The sequence below is a fragment of the Suricata suricatta genome, chromosome 6 (assembly GCF_006229205.1).
Source record: "Suricata suricatta isolate VVHF042 chromosome 6, meerkat_22Aug2017_6uvM2_HiC, whole genome shotgun sequence".
Classification (NCBI taxonomy): domain Eukaryota; kingdom Metazoa; phylum Chordata; class Mammalia; order Carnivora; family Herpestidae; genus Suricata; species Suricata suricatta.
Genome location: NC_043705.1, coordinates 29677559 through 29696681, shown reverse-complemented (window position 1 = coordinate 29696681; position 19123 = coordinate 29677559). Strand labels below are relative to the sequence as shown.

At 35.5% G+C, this 19123-nt stretch overlaps 1 protein-coding gene across 5 annotated transcripts in view; it reads right to left on the bottom strand.

Annotated features, from left to right (window-relative positions):
• The window catches only part of MATR3 (matrin 3), a 41354-nt gene that overhangs the window by 10194 nt on the left and 12037 nt on the right, over positions 1 to 19123 (bottom strand). For 2 of the 5 annotated variants that reach the window (XM_029941999.1, XM_029942003.1), the window contains exons 1-7: positions 18953 to 19042; positions 7451 to 8538; positions 2600 to 2661; positions 1606 to 1647; positions 1161 to 1273; positions 892 to 944; positions 143 to 268 (exon numbers count right to left, since the gene is read on the bottom strand). In XM_029941999.1, coding sequence (XP_029797859.1) covers positions 143 to 268; positions 892 to 944; positions 1161 to 1273; positions 1606 to 1647; positions 2600 to 2661; positions 7451 to 8362 — 1308 coding nt within the window. In that variant the 5' untranslated portion in view covers positions 8363 to 8538; positions 18953 to 19042. Of the gene's footprint in view, positions 1 to 142; positions 269 to 891; positions 945 to 1160; positions 1274 to 1605; positions 1648 to 2599; positions 2662 to 7450; positions 8539 to 18721; positions 18825 to 18952; positions 19043 to 19123 lie in introns of those variants that run through there. The other 3 variants (XM_029942000.1, XM_029942001.1, XM_029942004.1) reach the window with 3 other exon arrangements.

The following is a 19123-nucleotide window of genomic DNA, read 5'->3' as shown; positions in this document are numbered from 1 at the left end:
GATGCATCAACTATTTGCTTTTTCCTTTATCACATTCCATATTAATGATTTAAGAATACACGGAGTTCTTCAATACAAAATCATTAAAAATACCTTTAAGAAATAGATTAGTAATGAATACTGCACTTATATCAACTCATACCTCATTAATTTTATTTAGAATCAGATGATTCGAAATGACTCCAAATGGTTCTACCAGCTGTAATAGTTGGTATCTCAAGTTTTTCCCTCGCTGAAAATCCATGATGTGAACAACGCGGCTGGTTTCCTATCCATTAGGGAAAAAAACCAAGTCAAGAGGTCTCTTTAGAATCAAGATGAAAGGACTTTGATAGTCTAAACCAGAATGGATTTAAAACAACTCATTACATTCAGAGAATTTTATAGATACACAGGAAATCAGATTCACTGGAGTAGATCTTGAAGATTCAGAAAACAGACTCTAGACTGGTCTTTAAATAGGATACTGTGCACATAACTGGATAGCAAAATTTGTTACACTCAAGGTGTGATCTTTATACTATGGGTATATGAAATGAAAACTTTATCAAAGTTATATAAAAGGCTGGTTATTTTCAAATTATAGCAGTCTCCCTTTAAGAAAAGACTACAATACCGATAAATTTGTAAAAATTTAAAAGAAAAAAAAAAAAGAGGGTGGGGGGAATGCCTGGGTGGCTCAATCAGATGCCAGACTCTTGATTTCTTTGGGTCAGGTCATCATCTCAAATTTGTGAGATGGAGCCTTTGCGCAGGGTGTGGAACCTGCTTAAGAGTCCCTCTTCCTCTGCCCCTCCCGTGTGTGCTCTCTCTCTCTCTCTCAAGGAAAAAAAGTTAAATGACATTTCCCCAAACACCAAATAAAGAAAAATCAAGAGCTGTATTACTGACCACTCTGCCTTTTTGCATGTGTCTTGGTCCTTGCAGGTTCCCATTCCCAGCACCTTTATGGAGAAGAAGTTATTTTTTTCAGTCTCACAATAATAAACATGAAAACTACTCATCTTTTAACACAAGCCAGAGTTTATCACAAGTATCAAAAGAACCATTTGATGTTACTCTCTATTAACATTTCAATGAGCCTTCTTTTGCCTCTAATCACTACATTTAATTTTTATGGTAAAAATTTCTTAGGAAAAGGTAACAAATTTTATAATCACCCAGATTTCCTCTTGGTCCAACTGCTGGTCCCCCAAGATGAAATGAGGGAGGTGGAGGTCCCAGAATCCCTGGTGCTGGGTTTGTAGATTGCTGCAACATGAATGGATCACCCCTAGTAATGGGAGACATAAAATATAAAGAATGACAAAGAGGTCTAACAAAACAATTAAGATTTATTGTTAAAGCACCCCTTTTATGATGATAATTCCAATCTTTGTAGGCATTTTTATGTGAACTGGGGAAAAAGCTACCATAATAATGTAATAAAAATTATTAACATAATACAGTTTCTAAAGATTCTTTTTACCCACAGTGACTTTTACCAAATTCTCATATTCAACAAAGACATCCATAAAATATTTTGCTTATAAATTTTGAAAGTTTAACCTGAATTTCTTACAATGATCTCCTTTACAAACAATAGCTTAAAATTTTTTAACTTACATTGTGTGTCCTGTATCATTGTCAGGATTCCATTCTGGGTAGCTTTAAAGAGACCAGAAAATTAACTTTAAAATAAAACTGTCCTTCTAACAAATAGCCTTGTTTGGCCTTTAAAACAAGAGATTTCTTATTAGTAGAATTATATGAAAGCTTAAGTGTTAGAAATATAGTTTAGAACATATCATAGATATTTCCTTAAAAATTTTCAGAACTTCAAATTAACCCAAATTGAACAAGAATAAACTTGTTCAGTATTGCAAATGTAGGTAATATATGTTAAAGTTTGATTTTTTAATTTATTTGATAAGTCATAAGTAGGAAAAGTGCTGCATGGAGAATTGGAAATGTGTGTTTACCAGGGAAATGAGAACCAACCACAGATTTTCCTTCTCCAATATTAAATACCAGTACCAACTACAGAGGTGGGCTGTGGCACTAAAAAAGAAAAGAAAGCCCCAACAGAGCTAACGTGTGAAAATTGGCACTCTAGTTAAGAATGGCTATGTGTGCTGTTGAGACAAGGACATGCTTTAGGAATCCAATTCCATTCGAGCAGCTTTAATCAGAACGAGGGGAACTCAAAAGCAAAAAATACATCCTGAAGGATTTTGCTTGAAACTAACTTGTAATTTCTAATGACTTTTCCCCTTTCTCTATATTTTGTATTTTTAGAGCATTAAATTGTTACTGAAAATGTTCAAGTCTATTCTACACATCTCTACCTTTAAGTCTATTCAAATTTCTTTTAATTTGTAGAAAAAAAACCAGTGTTTATTTGCCTTACAAATAATACAAAATAACCACTATCACTGCACCTAATATTCCAAATGAGATTCTAGATCTAAACATTTTGTTATTAGTAACGCCTGGTCAGTATCAACTGTGCAGTGATAACAATGTGGATATTACAAGCAAATGACGAACTCCTCAAAACCAATCAATGGCTGTTTCTGATTCACGGTATTGATGCTTTAAAGGTATTTCAAACTCCTACATTTCAAGAAGAAGCTGGCATCGACGACTGTGACTTGCTCCATTGATATGTTGACTCCACTCCTGCAGCAAAGTAAATTAGTAGAATTAACAAAAATAAAGCTAAAATATTTTCATTTGAACCATTCAAATTCTAGGAAGTTTTATCTATTTGTAGCATCACAGCCTGTAGAAACACATGACCATTCACTAGTCACAGTAAATTAATTTAAAACCATTTCTCTGAATCCTTGCAGCTTGATCCTGCCCTCAAATACGCCATGCACATTCTTGGAAAAACTGAGTAACTTAGTTAACATAATAATAGACCTGACAGGGAAAAGACAGAGTTAATAAAGATAAAGAATAATAACTGACCTGGACATAAGCTAGACAGTCTAATCTCTGCTGTGGATCAAACTGGATTATATATTAGAACTGCCTTTATAAAACTCTAAATATGATAAAATATCCATGCTTATACTTTTTAAGAAAGTGTTATAAATGTGAACAATTAGTTTAAAATAGAATCTTTCATTTTATCCAGCCTTGAGGCATTTTCTAAGTGTATTACAGCCATAAAAAACTAAGATTCAACAGGACTGGCTTTTCTTAAAAAAAAAAAAAAAAAAAAAAAAAGGAAACAGAAAAAAAAAATGCTCCTCATTTATCAAAAAACTAAGTTCCTATTCTATTTCCCAAAAATAAAGAAGCATATTTCTGGAATGTCTATTTCCAAATTTTAGAGAGGGAAACATGTTCTTCGTTATTTGTGTTCCTCTGTGGTAATTTTGAATTTAAGGGATTGACTTTTTTCCTATTTTAAGGAAATATACTTTCTTTAGTTAAAAATCCACATATAAATGATCAACATTCTAGACAGTATAAGTTAGGAAAAGCAGACTGATGCCAGACTGCCTAGGTTCCATTCTCAAGGTGTCACTTAGTAGACATGAATCCTTGGTACATATTATTAAAATGTGCTAAGATTCAATATTCTTTTAGGATTTTGTGACAAGTGAATAAATAAAAGTAAACTGCTTATCAGAACATTGCCAGGCACACAAGTGCTCAAAAAAAGAAAAAAGTGAACTATTAAAAGCTATCTTATTTTACAATTCCTCCTTTACAAGTATCATTTCATAAATTCCCACAAAATGAGGCAATTTTTATAATATCCACAATACCTAATACATTATATTTGGAACCTAAAAACACAGGCAATGTTTTTAAAAGGGGGTCTCACTTAGAGCTGAACTAAAACAAGAAGTGAAATTACAAGAGATACCTTCTTGAAAAGTTTCAGAATGGTATTTCTTAAATAAAAAAATAGATTTATATTATAACTGTTGACATACTTCCTCTTCCTGAATGGAATTAACTAAAATCCATGAAATAAGTATGGATGCTATCTCTCTAAGCTAGATTGTCTTTTAAAAATCATTGTTAATAGCTAAGGAACTTGAAGAAATCTCTCCAGCTGGCTCCATCACCAGTTATTTGGGATATAAAAAGTTTGTACTTCCAAAGCAACAGACCAATGAATTACTGAAGGACACTTTAAAAATGGCTGTAAGCAAGAGGCACCATAAATAAAGTTCACAAAATTCAGAAGAGGGATTAAACAACTAACTTAGAATTTTCTGGACTAAAAATATTCAGGTTTTATTTTAAATGTCCTTAAGAAGTAGTGTACTGGGAGAGGAGTAAAAGTTACCCTATTAGGCACACTTCTAATCACAGGAGATGGAAAGGGTATGTAGCTGAACAGAAAACTATTTATTTCCAATCCTCAATATGCTTTTTAAAGGTTCAAATTTATGGTAAAAGTGTGATTGGTCTTTCAAAGTACTAGAAGGCAGGCCAAGATCAAAGAATCCTTAAGGTACCTCCCAAGCCCACTCATTCCTAATGTGCACTATGACACCTCATCTTTGGTTTAAGGTGAGGATTAAGAGTTGAAAGGGTTTTCAAAAAAACCTGTATCCTTGGATTCTACATTGAGGTCATTTTCAGATTAATAAAGAATAAGGATTCACTTTTTGAATGCAGAAGTTCTGTAGGAAAACTATATTTGCCTTGATTTCTTTGAGATAGCTGAGGTATACAAAGAAAGGATAATTTGGAGAAGCACTTATGGAATGGCAGAATCAAGAATAATTTAAGGGCTTCTAGAATAAATACTGACAGGAAAAATGTGAACTCAAGTGACAAGACAGTGAAAAGGCTGTAATGGGTACTTTAAGTGAAAACAATCTGAGGGAAGTTTGAGGTTGTGTAGAAAAGCTACTTGACCTTCTAAAATGACCTAGAAAGAAATAAAAGCAACACCATCACTAAAGTCATTTAAAATATCGAATGATGACAAATTAGATCACGTTTCTCACTTAAAAGTTTCTTATTTCATAGTAAGATGAAGTTTTGATCATGTAAGCTACTTACTATTACCACTACATGAAAAGAACAGATTTTCCAAGTTATGCAGCAATACCAGAGAGCAGGATGAAATGTTAAAAAATTTTCATTATCTACTTTCATCACAGGAATTTTCTCAAGTCATTGAAATAAGAAAGGATCACAACTAAAGGCAAATAATTATTTTTTCAATAATGCAGATACCCAGAAAACATCAACTACTTTAAGGAAACTAGAATACATTAAGAGAACCCGAGTGCTTAAACTTCTAAAATTGGTTCAATTTACAAATACGGATTTTGTACATCAATCAATCAAAGAGCCTCAAGTAATTCTTAAATGTTCCCAATACTGTGGCAGAATACCAAAACTAGCTAGGGCCTAAGCATTTTTACAAGTTAAAAATACCTCTTGCACTAGGCAGGGTAAAGTTTCATCACATATTTTCAAGGTGTTCTTTTTTTTAATTTAGATCCATTTAACTATAGTTATTTATAAATAATATTGTTCAAGAACTAAAAAGCAGCAAAATTTGGAGAAAAGAATAATCATATGTAGTAACAAAAATTTTCCTCTTATTGAAGTCTTCTTGTAGTCTCGTTTTGTGCCACTTTACTGTTTTCTCTATGTGCAAGCAACAAAGGTAAATTATTGCTCAAAGTCAGAAAAGGAGATTTCCAGAAACAGCTCTTGATGTATGATGACTCCATTAGCTAAGATTATTTTAAGTCTTTATAATCAGTGTTATTTGAGACATGGTGACTGGCCTTGGAATTTAGAGATCTTAACCGAGAACACTAATCATATTGCTATTTCTGCAAAAGGCAACAGAAAAAAGGTAACAAAAAAACGGAGTCATCGAAGTTTTGTGGACCATTTCACTAAATTAACTCCCACCAGAGTGAAAACTTTATTCAATGTATTTGAAAAAAGGCAACACTAACGATACCTAGCAAATAAAATTTCCTAACGTTTTTGAAGGGGTTCTATATCTTCAATGAAAATTAACCTATGAATTTAAATTTAGCATTCAATGTTAATTTTATTTTATTTGGATTAAAGATTAAAATATTCCTTGTTTGTGTTGTACTTAAATTATACACTAAAGATGTTTATATTACAGAAATACATAAATTTACCTAAGAATTAACGTCTTAAAGATATTTTTCAAAGTACTCTGTAAATTCAAATATAAAAAGTCTCTTAGTTATCAGAGGTAAAAATCCTGAGATCCAAATACAGAAAAGGGAGTAATTGGTAATACTTTTAAATAGGATATTAAAAACAGTATCACTCATGATCCATGATTTAGTTTACTCAAAAATCAAGTCACTAAAAAATGCATTTTAAAGGGATACATATGAAAAGAAAATGACCCTTCCAGATGTTACTGTAAAGAAAAAACCCTGTAATCATAATCATCAATAAATTTCATTGCAGCAACATGTGAAGTAGAACTATACAGAACATCAGGAAATATGGACGGTCAGAGATCATAGATCAAGCTAGCAGAGTGCTATATTGTTGACCTTTAAGTCAACTGCACTGTATATCGGGGAAAAAAAAACCTCAGTGAGAATGCGTAACACTGAAAACATTCAAAGAGAAAGGACAATGTATTTAAAAGGGTATTTTTAAAAAGCTCCCATTTTGCTGGATGTGATAATTAAAGCAAAGGAGAATATATTTTTTTATTGCTCAAATGACTAAACCAGAAGTCTAAGCCTAGTCAGAAAAAGAATATGCTTATGAGGAACACAGAGCAGGATACTGCAGTAGTTGATTTTTCCAAGTCACTAAAGGGACAGATGCAACATGGGATAATAAAAAGTGAGTTTTGAAGCATGTTTAAGAAAGTTGTGGAAAAGGAGAAAAAAAATGATGAAAAATTTCAGTCGTAGTATGAGAGTTTGGGTTAAAGGGAAATTAAAAAAGAAGAATGAACTAATCTAAAATATGAAACATACTGAAACAAACACCAGGGCTCTACATTAACTCTTTCCCTGTAGCCACAGATAAGGAAAAAAAGAGAATTGTTCAAGAATATATCTTTACTACATACAAATCAGCAATCAAGACAGATGGAGAGCTGAAATCTAGCATCCTGAATGGCAGAGCACATTGACTGCAAAAAGAAAAAATACTTAATTCAACAAAGCAGACAAAAAACCTGCTTAAATATGATTAAGAAGAACATATTGATGCCAAAAACCAACAAGATAATTCCAGTGGATGACAGCTTTGTGGCCAGAAGTAATCTAGGCAGATTGTATTAATGTAAAGCCCTGGTTTAATGCTCAAAAACAATTACTTTCCAAATAAAGTGTTCTCAAAAGTATAAAAATTCTCGATCAACTCAGTGTCACCAGACTACAGAATTAGAGTAAAAGATATAGGTAAATACAGAATAGGCACTACAATGTAAAAGAAATTAGAAGTATCTGTTGCATTAACTCACCTTATTAGAATGAACTGGCAAATCACATATAGAGCACAGATGGGGATAACCCTTCGGTAAGAGTCCATGGAAGTCTTCAATATTGCTACTTGGAGGAGCGCCCCTCTTTTTCTCAAAGAGAGATCTCTCTTGTAAGGGGCCAGGACCACGTCCCATTCTCTCATACTCACTGTCAAATTTATGATAGTTATGCGAGGTCTCACCAAAAAAAGAATCATCCCTACACCTTTCTCCATCTCTTAATCTGTCATCTTCATAATCCATTCTGTCATAATAACCAGATTCTTGAGAACGACTTCCATGGTCATAATCAAGCACTGGGTTGAGACTAGGACCACGATCATCAAAACTATCTCTTCTAAAGTGCCTTTTTTCTTCCCAATCATCCCTAGGTACTCTGTATGGTGGTTCCCGTGTAGCAGATCTGCCATCTCTACCATAACTCAATGTAGGGCCTTCTTCAGTTCTCCTCCTTTTAAGCTGTAGAAGGATTTGGGGCAAATTCTCAGGAGTTATCTTGTCCTCTGGATAACGACTCAGTTCATCTAAGTCTCTAGCAGACAGACCAAAGCTGGCCAAAATGTTACTGGCCTGGTCTGCATCTCCACGGTGCTGAGAAGACAAAGGGAGTGGACCTCTACTTCCAATGTTAAATATAGACTGCAAATTATGGGAAGAAGTACTAGCAGAAGACAGTGCGCTATGAGCTCCTTGTTGATTCAATGAAGAACTCATTCCAAGATTCATTAAACTAGCAAGGCGTGCAGTACCCTGGTTCATCCTTCCAAGAGATGCTGGCATACTTAAAGACTGGGTAGCAGCAGCAAGAAGGCCTATTCCTGCTGCAGACAGGTCACGCCCATGACCCTGTGAGTCCCTACCGAGAGATGACTGCTGGAATGACTTGGACATTGTAGAACTATCTCTTGTCTAGTTTATAGACTTAAAAAAATTTTTTTAAAAGATGGCCAAAAAGAAAGCTCAAACTAGCAAACTAGGTTAACTTTGCTTCAAAAAATGGTAACGCCAAGAAAAAGGATCAATAAGGACTGTAGAATCTTCTTCAAGCTGAGAACCAGCAGACAACTCTGTAGAAAAATAAGCAGTTTTAGTCATAAATCCCTTTAAGTAGATGCTGTTTTTTTTTTAGAAAAAAAAAACTTATGCATCATGTTGATTAAAAAAAAAAACATTTAAGATCTCAAACTTACAAGGAATTTATTACATATCTTAAACAGATTCCAGATGTATGCAGAGCTTGCATATAGATATTTAAAAAGTAGTCTTTCATGTTAAAGTTTATTAAAGGGAATTTCATGCTGAATTTAAAAACATTTCAATTGAAGGATTAGATGTCTGAGCACATCAAAATTTCAATAAAAATATAGATGGGTCTCTTCTTTTGGAAGAATAAAAATACACCCTATAGTATGATGTTTAAGTTCCAGGAAAAGACTAAATAAAAACAAACAAAAAACCAAGGTCAGCAAGTCAAAGATGAATCAGTTGTATTCTGCTTTAGAAAATGAGACCTAATTATTACTATCAGAAAGAACCAAGTAAAATCACAAGTAAACGAAGCTTAGGTGTCAAGTACCTAGTATAAGATCTAAGACCAAACATAATAGTTGAGACCTTTATGCAGCAAAATCAATTTGAGGTAAAGACAGATGTGAAGGAAAATAAGTGACTTCCTACTTTAAGGATTTCTGCACAAATTTAAGCCATATAACTAACTGCCTTCGTAATGTCCATCCTGTATCAGGCAGTGCATATTTCATTTCTAATCTTAAAAAAGTAAGGAGAACTAATATGGTCAATGTAGAAACAGGAGAACTCCCAAGAAAAAAACCCAGGTACAGGAAGTACAGGTGATTTAAAGAAGTGAAATCCCACCCCCTAAGTTAGCATCCATCAAAGCTCATTTAATACTGAGGGCTACAGAAACTCCAGAGCTGAAAACAGATAAAAATGAAAATGATACTGTGTTTATATAGATTTCTGTTAACTTTTCACAAGAATAGCCCAATCACCTGGAAACTTTAAATTCTGAACACAATCCTCCAAGATATGTTTCTGGATGAAATTACTTTCATTATCCTCCTTAAATTGTTATTTTATCTCAGAAAGTGTTACAGAGGAATTTGCAAAGCATTTACAAATGATTCTCATAAAATAGCAAATGATGTACATAACAATTGTTCTTGATGAAATAATTTTCTATAATCACAACTATACACAGAGGCTAACTCTTAAGTTGTTTGCTACATAATTCTATTAAGACACATTGCTTTGTTAAGTTTCATACATTTGATCACCCGTGTACCACCCATACACCTAAGCACTGGTGATTTAATATTATTAAACTTTAATACATTAAAAACTGGCCAATATTCAGTAGTTACAAGTCTATTATGGGACCAATTCCACCAATGATCCACTAAAGCAAGGAAACACTGGACATACAGTGGTAGAGGAAGTATAAAATAAAGTTGCAGGCAAGACTAAGATTTTACAAAAAGATGTAACAAAGTTAAAAAGACACAAATGCTATCAGAGGTGACTGGAATTACAGAAGATGTTTTTGCACACCAAGAAAGATGAAATTGAGGAAAGATACTGAAGAAAGTAGTTCTAGATGAGATCTATTATATAAACTACTTCTGCTTTAAGAATATTTAACAAAGACAACAGTAAGTGGACTTTTTTTGGATGAGTTTCTTTGGTACATCTTATAAATGCCATATAAGATGGCAGTTGAAATACCGTGTAAACATTAGTAGGACCCTCTAAATTTTCTGGTATACTTTAAAAGATAAAACCATTAGAGGGTTTTTCAAAATTAGTATTTCAAAGTATCAACATTACTATTAATTTGCCGTTCATTTACAGCCAAAGCTGTGTAATAAAGAAAAAGTAGTTTTTTTTGTTTTAAAGAACTATTCCTTTCCCTTAGGGAAAGTATACAATAGTATTAATGAATGTATAAAAATTTAATTGATTACACTTTTAAAGAAATGATTGTTAGATTACAAATATATCAATTACTTCTTGCTAGCATATATGAGAAGGGTAGATCTGCAAAAAGGAATCGTTAAGAGAAGGTAAAAGATAACCTTAAGACAAAACAGATAATGGATGTCAGAAAAACTCAGAAAAAGAGCAAGACAAACAATGTAAATCCCATGACAACTTGTAATCTCCTAGGAATAACCTTCATATTTTTGAGACTCAGAGTTTCAACTTAAATGCAGCCCCACACAAGGACAGGAGAACACTGTTAAGTGAAAAGTGATGTAAGGCAGACTTTCAACTGAAACAGATAATCGAATCCATAATTTTTTAAAATTAGAACCAAGACACCAAGAGAAATCAGACATGACAGCACTGTTCAAAGAGCACTTTTGAAAACAGTTCCTTTAGTATCTTTGGTCAGTGGTGATAAAATGACTAATCATTTTCAAAGGCTAACTGAAGCAAGACCTATTACTGCCTATTAAAATCAGCACTACACTGAGATGTATACTAATTTTTTTTTAAAGGTTAGCTTATTGTACTGTGATGTCTTTTCCTCATAATTACAAATTATCTTTTCATAGTGTGCTATAGTAGAGATTGTTAATAAAGTTCAAAGTAATTTGAGAGAACGAATCTAGAATATAATGTTAATGCCCATCAATGCAAAAAAACTTACACTCCCCCAAAAGAGCAGTACCTCTACCCTAAAATCAGGAAACCCGATTTAAATACTTTACACAATTAATCCAGAATGTTTAAGCCTAGTTCATGCTTTAAGTGTTAATAATGTTACTAAAAATGTTAACTTCGTGTCCAACATCTGAACAATTAGCTGTATGTATGGTTAAGAAGTTTCACTTAGTAACATTCAACTTGTCTCCATTAGATGAATAGTCATCTTCATTAGATTTACTTTTAGTTCATGATGAAGAGAACCAAATGATTGTTCCACATCTACATTTCCTAAGTAAAATAACAGTTTCTTTTTAGTCTTATTACTCATTCTTTCAGAGGGTTATTTTGCAGGGTTACTAAATGAGCATAAGGGGGTCTTTAAAAAATTCTTTAAAACAAAAAAACCTTCAGCTTCTAAATTCAAAAATTTTAAATGCTAGGTTTTAAAGATATCTAACTACTACCATATGGAATTCTAGCTATATTCTCAATTCTGCAGAATAATCGCTTCTTAAAAAGTAATTTTAACACATGTATAATCCTAAAAGTTTGCAGACATAAAGAAAACCTTTATACTGGCATTATTTTAACCCTTTAATCATACAAAAACTGATAAGCAACAGCAAGAAAACGATAGCTTACAGTATTTTTCCCTTTCTGAATCAAAAACACAAAAGGGCACAAAAAAATTTTCTTCTATGAAAGCCAAACACACCCTTGTGATTTGTTAAAGAATTCTTGTGAATATGCCAAATGTTTTTAAATTAAATTTTAATGTTTTAATTTTTTAATTTTTTTATATATATATATTTTTTAATGTTTTATTTATTTTTGATAGAGAGAGAGAGACAGAGCATAGAGGGGGAGGGTCAGAGAGAGAAAGAGACACAGAACTGGAAGCAGGCTCCAGGCTCTGAGCTAGCTGTCAGCACAGAGCCTGACGCGGGGCTAGAACCCAGGAACTTGAGATCTGACCTGAGCCGAAGTCAGAGGCTTAACCGACTGAGCCACCCAGGTGTCCCTGTTTTAATTTTTGATATATACATATACATATATAGAGAGAGAGCGAGAGAGAGCGAGCGAGAGCTCAAACGAGCATGAGAGGGGGAGGGGCAGAGAGAGAAGGAGACACAACTGGAAGCAGGCTCCAGGCTCTGAGCTAGCTGTCAGCACAGAGCCTGACGCAGAACTTGAACCCATGAACGTGAGATCTGACCTGAGCCGAAGTTGGAGGTTTAATCGACTGAGCCACCCAGGCACCCAAATATGTTTAAGTTAGCAACCAACAACACCAAAACAGCAAAAATATCCTAATTGTATCACCAACAGACGGCAGGTATAGTTCACTATTCAAGAAGCATCATTTCGAAAGATGGCTGCCTAATTTTTATCAATCACACAGAAGCATGGATCCCCTGAGGTCAGAATTTTTAAACCAAGCACCTGACTCATTTCCAATTATAGCACAGAGTTAGGTTAACTACTCTCTACTTAAAAGTTTCTCACTTATTAATTTTATAATAGCCTTATAACTCTAACAGTTTCCATTTTAAAGTTAGTGATTTTTCATTGTAATGTTAGTTCACATCCCTATATATTTTAATAGATTTTCTAATTTGTATCTCATTTAAGGGTTTGGTTTTTTAGAAATGAGGGCACCTGGGTGGCTCAGTCAGTTAAGTGTGTGACTTTGGCTCTGGTCATGATCTCATGGTTCATGAGTTAGAGCCCCAGATCAGAATCCATGCTGACAGCGTGGAGCCTGTTCAAGATTCTCTTTCTGTTCCCGTCTCTGCCCCTCCTCCACACATGCTTGCCTCCCTCTCAAAATAAACCATAAAAATAAATAAATAAATGGATTTTAGGGGTACCCAGCTGGCTCAGTGAGTAGAGCAAGCAATTCTTGATGTCACAGTCACGAGTTCAAACCCCACATTGGGTGTAGAACCCACTTAAAATAAAAAAATTAATATATATATAAAAAGAAAAGATTTTCATATCTGAGGAACTATTCAATCTTTTATACAGAGAGCTTAAACCACTTAAAAGCTTATATTCTGTGGTTCTTAAGTGCCATAATCTCACTTTAGTATGGTTTATATTTGAAGGAATTAAAAAGGTTTTTAAAAAGTAAAATGAAATACTAATAGTAACAATCTTAGGAAATAAAGTCACAGCTCTATTCATTCCAGTTTTGTGTAAAGCAGTTATGTGCCTCAACGTACAGTAGGTTAAAAAATTATAAATTGTAGTGCTGAGGTTGAAAAACCAGTATTAACCTTTAAAAGATCCTTTATGATTATCAGTCTTAATCCATCTTATAAACCTAGATTCAACTTCTAACCCACTTCTTGATCCTTAGGCTAATGATAAAAGTGTTTGTTACAAAGTGCCTTCAGCTGCTAAAATAGAAAACATTAATCAGGAGGGATTTGTATTCATGCTTGGAATATTTTTCTTCCTCCTAAACTTAAAATTTTTTCTTAACAACTTTCAATCAGACTTCCATTTTCAGATTAAAGCAATACAGGATAGAAAGTTATTCCATTTACCTAATGTTTTTGGACTTGATTTTGATAATAGCTTAGCTTACTTCTCCACTTAAATGCAAAGTAAGGGGCACCTGGATGGCTCAGTCCGTTAAGCGTCAACTTTTTTTTTTTTTAAAGAGCGAGAGAGAATGTGAGCAAGGGAGGGTCAGAGAGAGAGGGAGACAAAAACTGGAAGACAGGCTCCAAGCTCTGAGCTAGCTGTCAGCACAGAGGCCAGCATGGGTCTCAAACTCATGAATTGTGAGATCATGACCTGTGAGCTGAAGTCAGACGCTTAACCGACTGAGCCACCCAGGTGCCCCAAGCATCAACTCTTTCCGCACAGGTCATGATTGCACAGTTCCTGAGATCGACCTCCCATGTCAGGCTCCATGCCAACACTGAGGGACCTGCTTGGGATTCTCTCTCTCTCTGTCTGTGCCTGTCCCTGGCTTGCACTCTCAAAATAAATAAACTTAAAAAAAGAAAAAGAGCAAAACAAGCTGTTTTCTTCAAGCTGTCATTGTGCGCTCTTAAGATTTTTCCTTCCACTCTTGTTTTATTCTCTTGGTTTCCACAAACATTTGTACAACTCTCTGATTTGGTATATACTGAGATTTCTGTAGTCCAAATACCTTGATTTGAATGCTAGTTCTACCATAACAGCTGACACTGGAGCAAGTCACTTTTTTTTTTCCATTTGTAATATGGAAATGAAAACAATACTTATTTCACAAGTTTGTAAATATTTAATAAAACACAATGGTTTCTGGCACATGGTTAGCACCATAGTAATCATCTACTTTGATGTAATCTGATCCTAACAACCAATGAGAAAAACTTTAGATGAAAAAGGACTGACCCAAACACATACCAATAAAGAGCTTATAAGCCTTTAATGTGCACTGCACTCCCCATTTCATGTCAACTTTAGGGTCCCATTCATTTCTATTCAAAGCTGGAATTCGTTTCTCAATTTTACTACTGAACCAGATGTAAACTTTAAAAGACACCATATTTAAAGACTGGTAGTCACCTACACAACACTGAACAAAAGCAGATGCTGGAGGAAGTGAACAAATTAAACAACCTTTTCCTCCTTCATTCTCTATTGCCAATCTACCTTTAAATTATCCCCCCCCATCCTTCAAAATGAAGTCCTTTACCTCTCTGCCATAAGGTTACTAAAGAGCCTCAGGCCTCCTTTTCAAATTAGAACTATTTTAAATTTTTTTTAATGTTTATTTTTGAGGGGTAGAGAGGAGACAGAGAATCTAAATGGGGCTCCCACGTTGATCAGAGAGCCTGATGCTGGGCTCAAACCCACGAACCAAGAGATCATGACCTGAGCTGAAATTGGACGTTTAACTGACTGCATCATCCAGGTGCCCCTAAGACAAACATTTTAACTAAAAAAAAAAATTAAAGTTAAGATTTCATTGCTACTTCATATAAATTTTTGTTTAAATTCAAAGTCTTGAACCTTATATATGCACAGAACATCAGAGTTTGACATACAGCTGGAAATTCTATGGAAGCTGCATCACATCAAAGGCACTTCATCTACTCAGATCTGGCACAGTAATTATATTTAAGTCAGAAAAGATAACGTAGCAATTTATCATGACTCTCTTTGCACTACAAGTTTATATTTATGTTTATGATAGATACATGCTGCAGTAAGTCAAAAGCTAAACTAATGAACTTTAAAAACCATTTATAAATATCTTTTAAAGGCCACACACCTACAATTCTCAAACCACTGGCTTTTCTCTCTGTTCTAGTTTTCACTATCCATTAATATTTTCTACACGTAAACTTTATAAATAAATATTTTCAGAATTCTCAATCCTAATGATCTGGCAAGAAGGCCCAATATATAGCTAAGAATTATAAATTACAGAGCTTTGTTTCTTTGAACAGTGCTATCCTTGGAATAACCATGTGTATGTAAAAACAAAACAAAACGAAACAAAAAAAAACCTCTGCAAAATTACACTGCCCTATAACCCTTCTACCCCACCCTCAACAAACTCAGTATTATCCATCCCAAAGTCAAGTCCACTCAGAACCTGTTGCCACAAGTGTAGGACAATTTTAATACAACTCTAAAAAAAAAGAATGCATTGGCAGCGCCTGGGTGGCTCAGTGGGTTAAGCACCCGACTTCGGCTCAGGTCATAAGCTCACTGTCCGTGGATTCAAGCTCCACCCCGGGCTCTGTGCTATCTATCAACTCAGAGCCTGGAGCCTGCTTCGGATTCTGTGTCTTTCTCTCTGCCCCTCCCTTGCTCATGCTCTGGCTCTCTCTGTCTCTTGACAATAAATAAACATTAAAAAAAATTTTTAAGGATGTATTAAAAATATATATTTAAAAAGTATCTTTAACTAAAAACTGTACTAAGAATAACATAAACTGTTCCCCAATTCTTTGGTTTTGATCATTTTTATGGCTGCACTACACATTGTAACCTAGTTACCATCAGTCCCCATAAAGGTAAATTTAATATTCTTACATAAAGATGCCTTTGGATTCCTCCATTTGTCTATACATTGTAACTAAAGTATCTTACATAATAAACACTACTTTTTGTCACTTTTGAATACTCTGCATTTCAGACTTCAAGAAGCTGGCTCACTTTTATCTCAATTCCCCTCAAAAATACATGAGGTCCTAAAAAAACAAAACACAAGGTATTGGTCTTTTAAGCAGTCTACCATGTACAAAAAAAAGTTTCATCACTGTCCTCATACAAAAATAAATGTAATTTCTTGTGGAAATTTCAGAAAAACAAATGGAAGGAAATATAAATCACCCATAAAGCTAACACCAACATTCAGAACTAACACCTTTTGGTACATCTCTATATGCTTATTCCTAAATTTATTTAAAAACCAACAAAAAAGTATATTTGGGATCACCAGAATTTAATTATTTTCTTTCCAAGTAATATTATACCTCATTATTTTCCCATCATTACTCCCCTAAGGCATCCTTTTAAAAAGCTATATAAATTTCCATCTGATTGTCACACTGTAATTAGCAGATCTCCAAGTGTTGCATCTTTCAGATTTTTAGTAAGCTTAATAACAGAGATTATATGTACACAAATCTTTTACATACTATTCCCTTAGAATAAATTCCTATAAGTATAGTCTTTCCATTTTTAAGCCTATTTATTAAAACCTGAGTCTGAATCAAGTATCCAATCAAGACACAAGCATTCGCAGCACTGCTCCTGTTTGATTACATTACCACCACCTCCTTGGGCTTTAATTTTATCTTATAAAATCAGAGATTTGAATTACATTTTATTTCTAAAGTCATGTAAGACGATTTACTTACATTCCTCAGTTGTTAAAATTTGTTTACCTATCATTTGCAGATTTGGATTATTACTTAGCATTTATGCTTCCCTAAACGTGTTAATAAAATTAGTTATGTTTAAAGAATTCTTTAACATACACAATCATCCGGTCAAAAGTTGTTAAATCCTTTCCAATTGGTTCAAAAGGTCTACGTAAAGGCAACTTCACTTACGCCATAGCTAAGGGAGTTAAATGACAATTATAAAGGAGAATTTCCTCTCTGGGTAAAAAACACGTTAATGTATAACCATATAAACATAAAGTTCAAGCGAAGAAATGTAAATTTAAAGCACTTCACCACAAACAGCTTCTGGCTAGAGATCTTTTCCCAATCTTACATAAGCAACCAGAACAATCATTTAGTACTTCAATTGTGTTCCAACTTCAACTTTGCAAAAAAACATTCCGGTTAAGTGCAGAAGGCGTACATAGTGTTTATGCAACAAACAAAAAACTATCTCCACTTTCATTTCTATGACAATATTACCGTTGAAAAATTATGACGACAGACTGCGCCATTGACTTTTCCAAAGGATATTTTCAACCCTTTTTGAAAACAGTCTAAAATAGAAAAATTTCCGTGGAATACAACTGCTTCAATTTAACCGGGAAAAAACGGTTTCTTATCGACTTAAAAATTTCAAATCAAGCTCTAATCAACACAGAACGCAGCATCAAGACAAAATCTCATGACCAAGACTTGGGAATCAACATGATTTCAGCGCGCTCGAAGCTGGAAATTTCGGAACCGCCATAAACATTCTAGAAATATCTGGCTAAAAAACTGTAACTGATCCAATAGGAATATTCCACAGAACTGGGCCATAGTGCAGGAAAAACATCTAGAATTCTTCCATGGCAAAAGGGAAAAAGTCCCTGTAAAACACCGAACAAGGCACAAAGCTAGCAATGAAAAGAACAACGATGCGCCGACTACACCACGGTACTCCAAACCCTTTGTCTGGAAACCGGAAGGTCCCACAACATACGATCCTCTCTAGATGAACGCAGACTGATAGTATTTTAATAAAGAGAAAATATGAGGTGACTCTCTAAACAAGCACAAGTATCTTGGCTCACAGCCTACTGCAGAAGGATTTCTCCACGACGCAATACGAAAAACAAGCGTTAACGTTTCATTTTTCGGCCATTTTTACGCGGTGGGGGTGGGGAGGAATTGTTTCTGAGGTCCAGCTAAAATCCCGCGCGCATGTGTGTGGGCGGGGGACAGGGGAGTCTTAGGGGGCGCTATTAAGCGATGAGCCAAGAGCAGAGGGAAGGCCGTGAACCAAGAGAATAAAGAAACGCTGCTCAATCGGCTAAGCTTTTGAGAGTCTGCGAAATCCTCCATTTTGCGACACATTTTAAGGGGCAAACAGGAAGGAAAAAAAAAAAGCAAACGCTTATCTGGGGCTGGCCCTATTCCAAGACTTTTCTGCTTTAATTATTCTCCCCAAACGACAGGCCCCCAGTGGACAGTCAATCCCTCAGGCCTCGAACGCTCCTCCCTTCGCCTCAGCGCTGCAGTCCTCGTGTAACGGGCTCGTCGTCCCGCCCCCGCCCACAGCAAGCCCAAGACGCGGGAAGCTCGGCCGATCTAATGCCTTCGGCGCCCACCGACTCTCCCGCCGCACCCCAGGCCCTTGGCTGACCACTTGTCTCCCCCCGGGACCGCTCACCTCCGCCGCCCGAGGAGGCTGGTTGCGCCGCCACTGCGTTCCTAACATGGCGGCCGCCGATCAGGCGGCTCACATACGCAGCGTGGAGGGAGGCAGAGCGGGCGAGCGGGAGCGAGCAATAAAGGCGCGCCGCCGGCTCCCCGCAGCCCCTGTCGCCGTTGCTGCCTCCTCCCGGCGGACGCGGAGAGCCCCCGGCCACCCCACCCCGATTCTTACCCGCTTCACGCCTACCTTAAGAAAAGGGAGAGGGAAAAGGAGAGATACCTCTCTCCTAGCGAGCGGGACGCGGAGGCTCCCACAATCCTCCGCAGCAACGGCGCTGGGTAAGAGGTGGCACAGCGGCTGCAGGAACAAACCCGGTCTCGCGAGAGAGTTCGCCCCCACCCCACCCCCTCTCAGGTC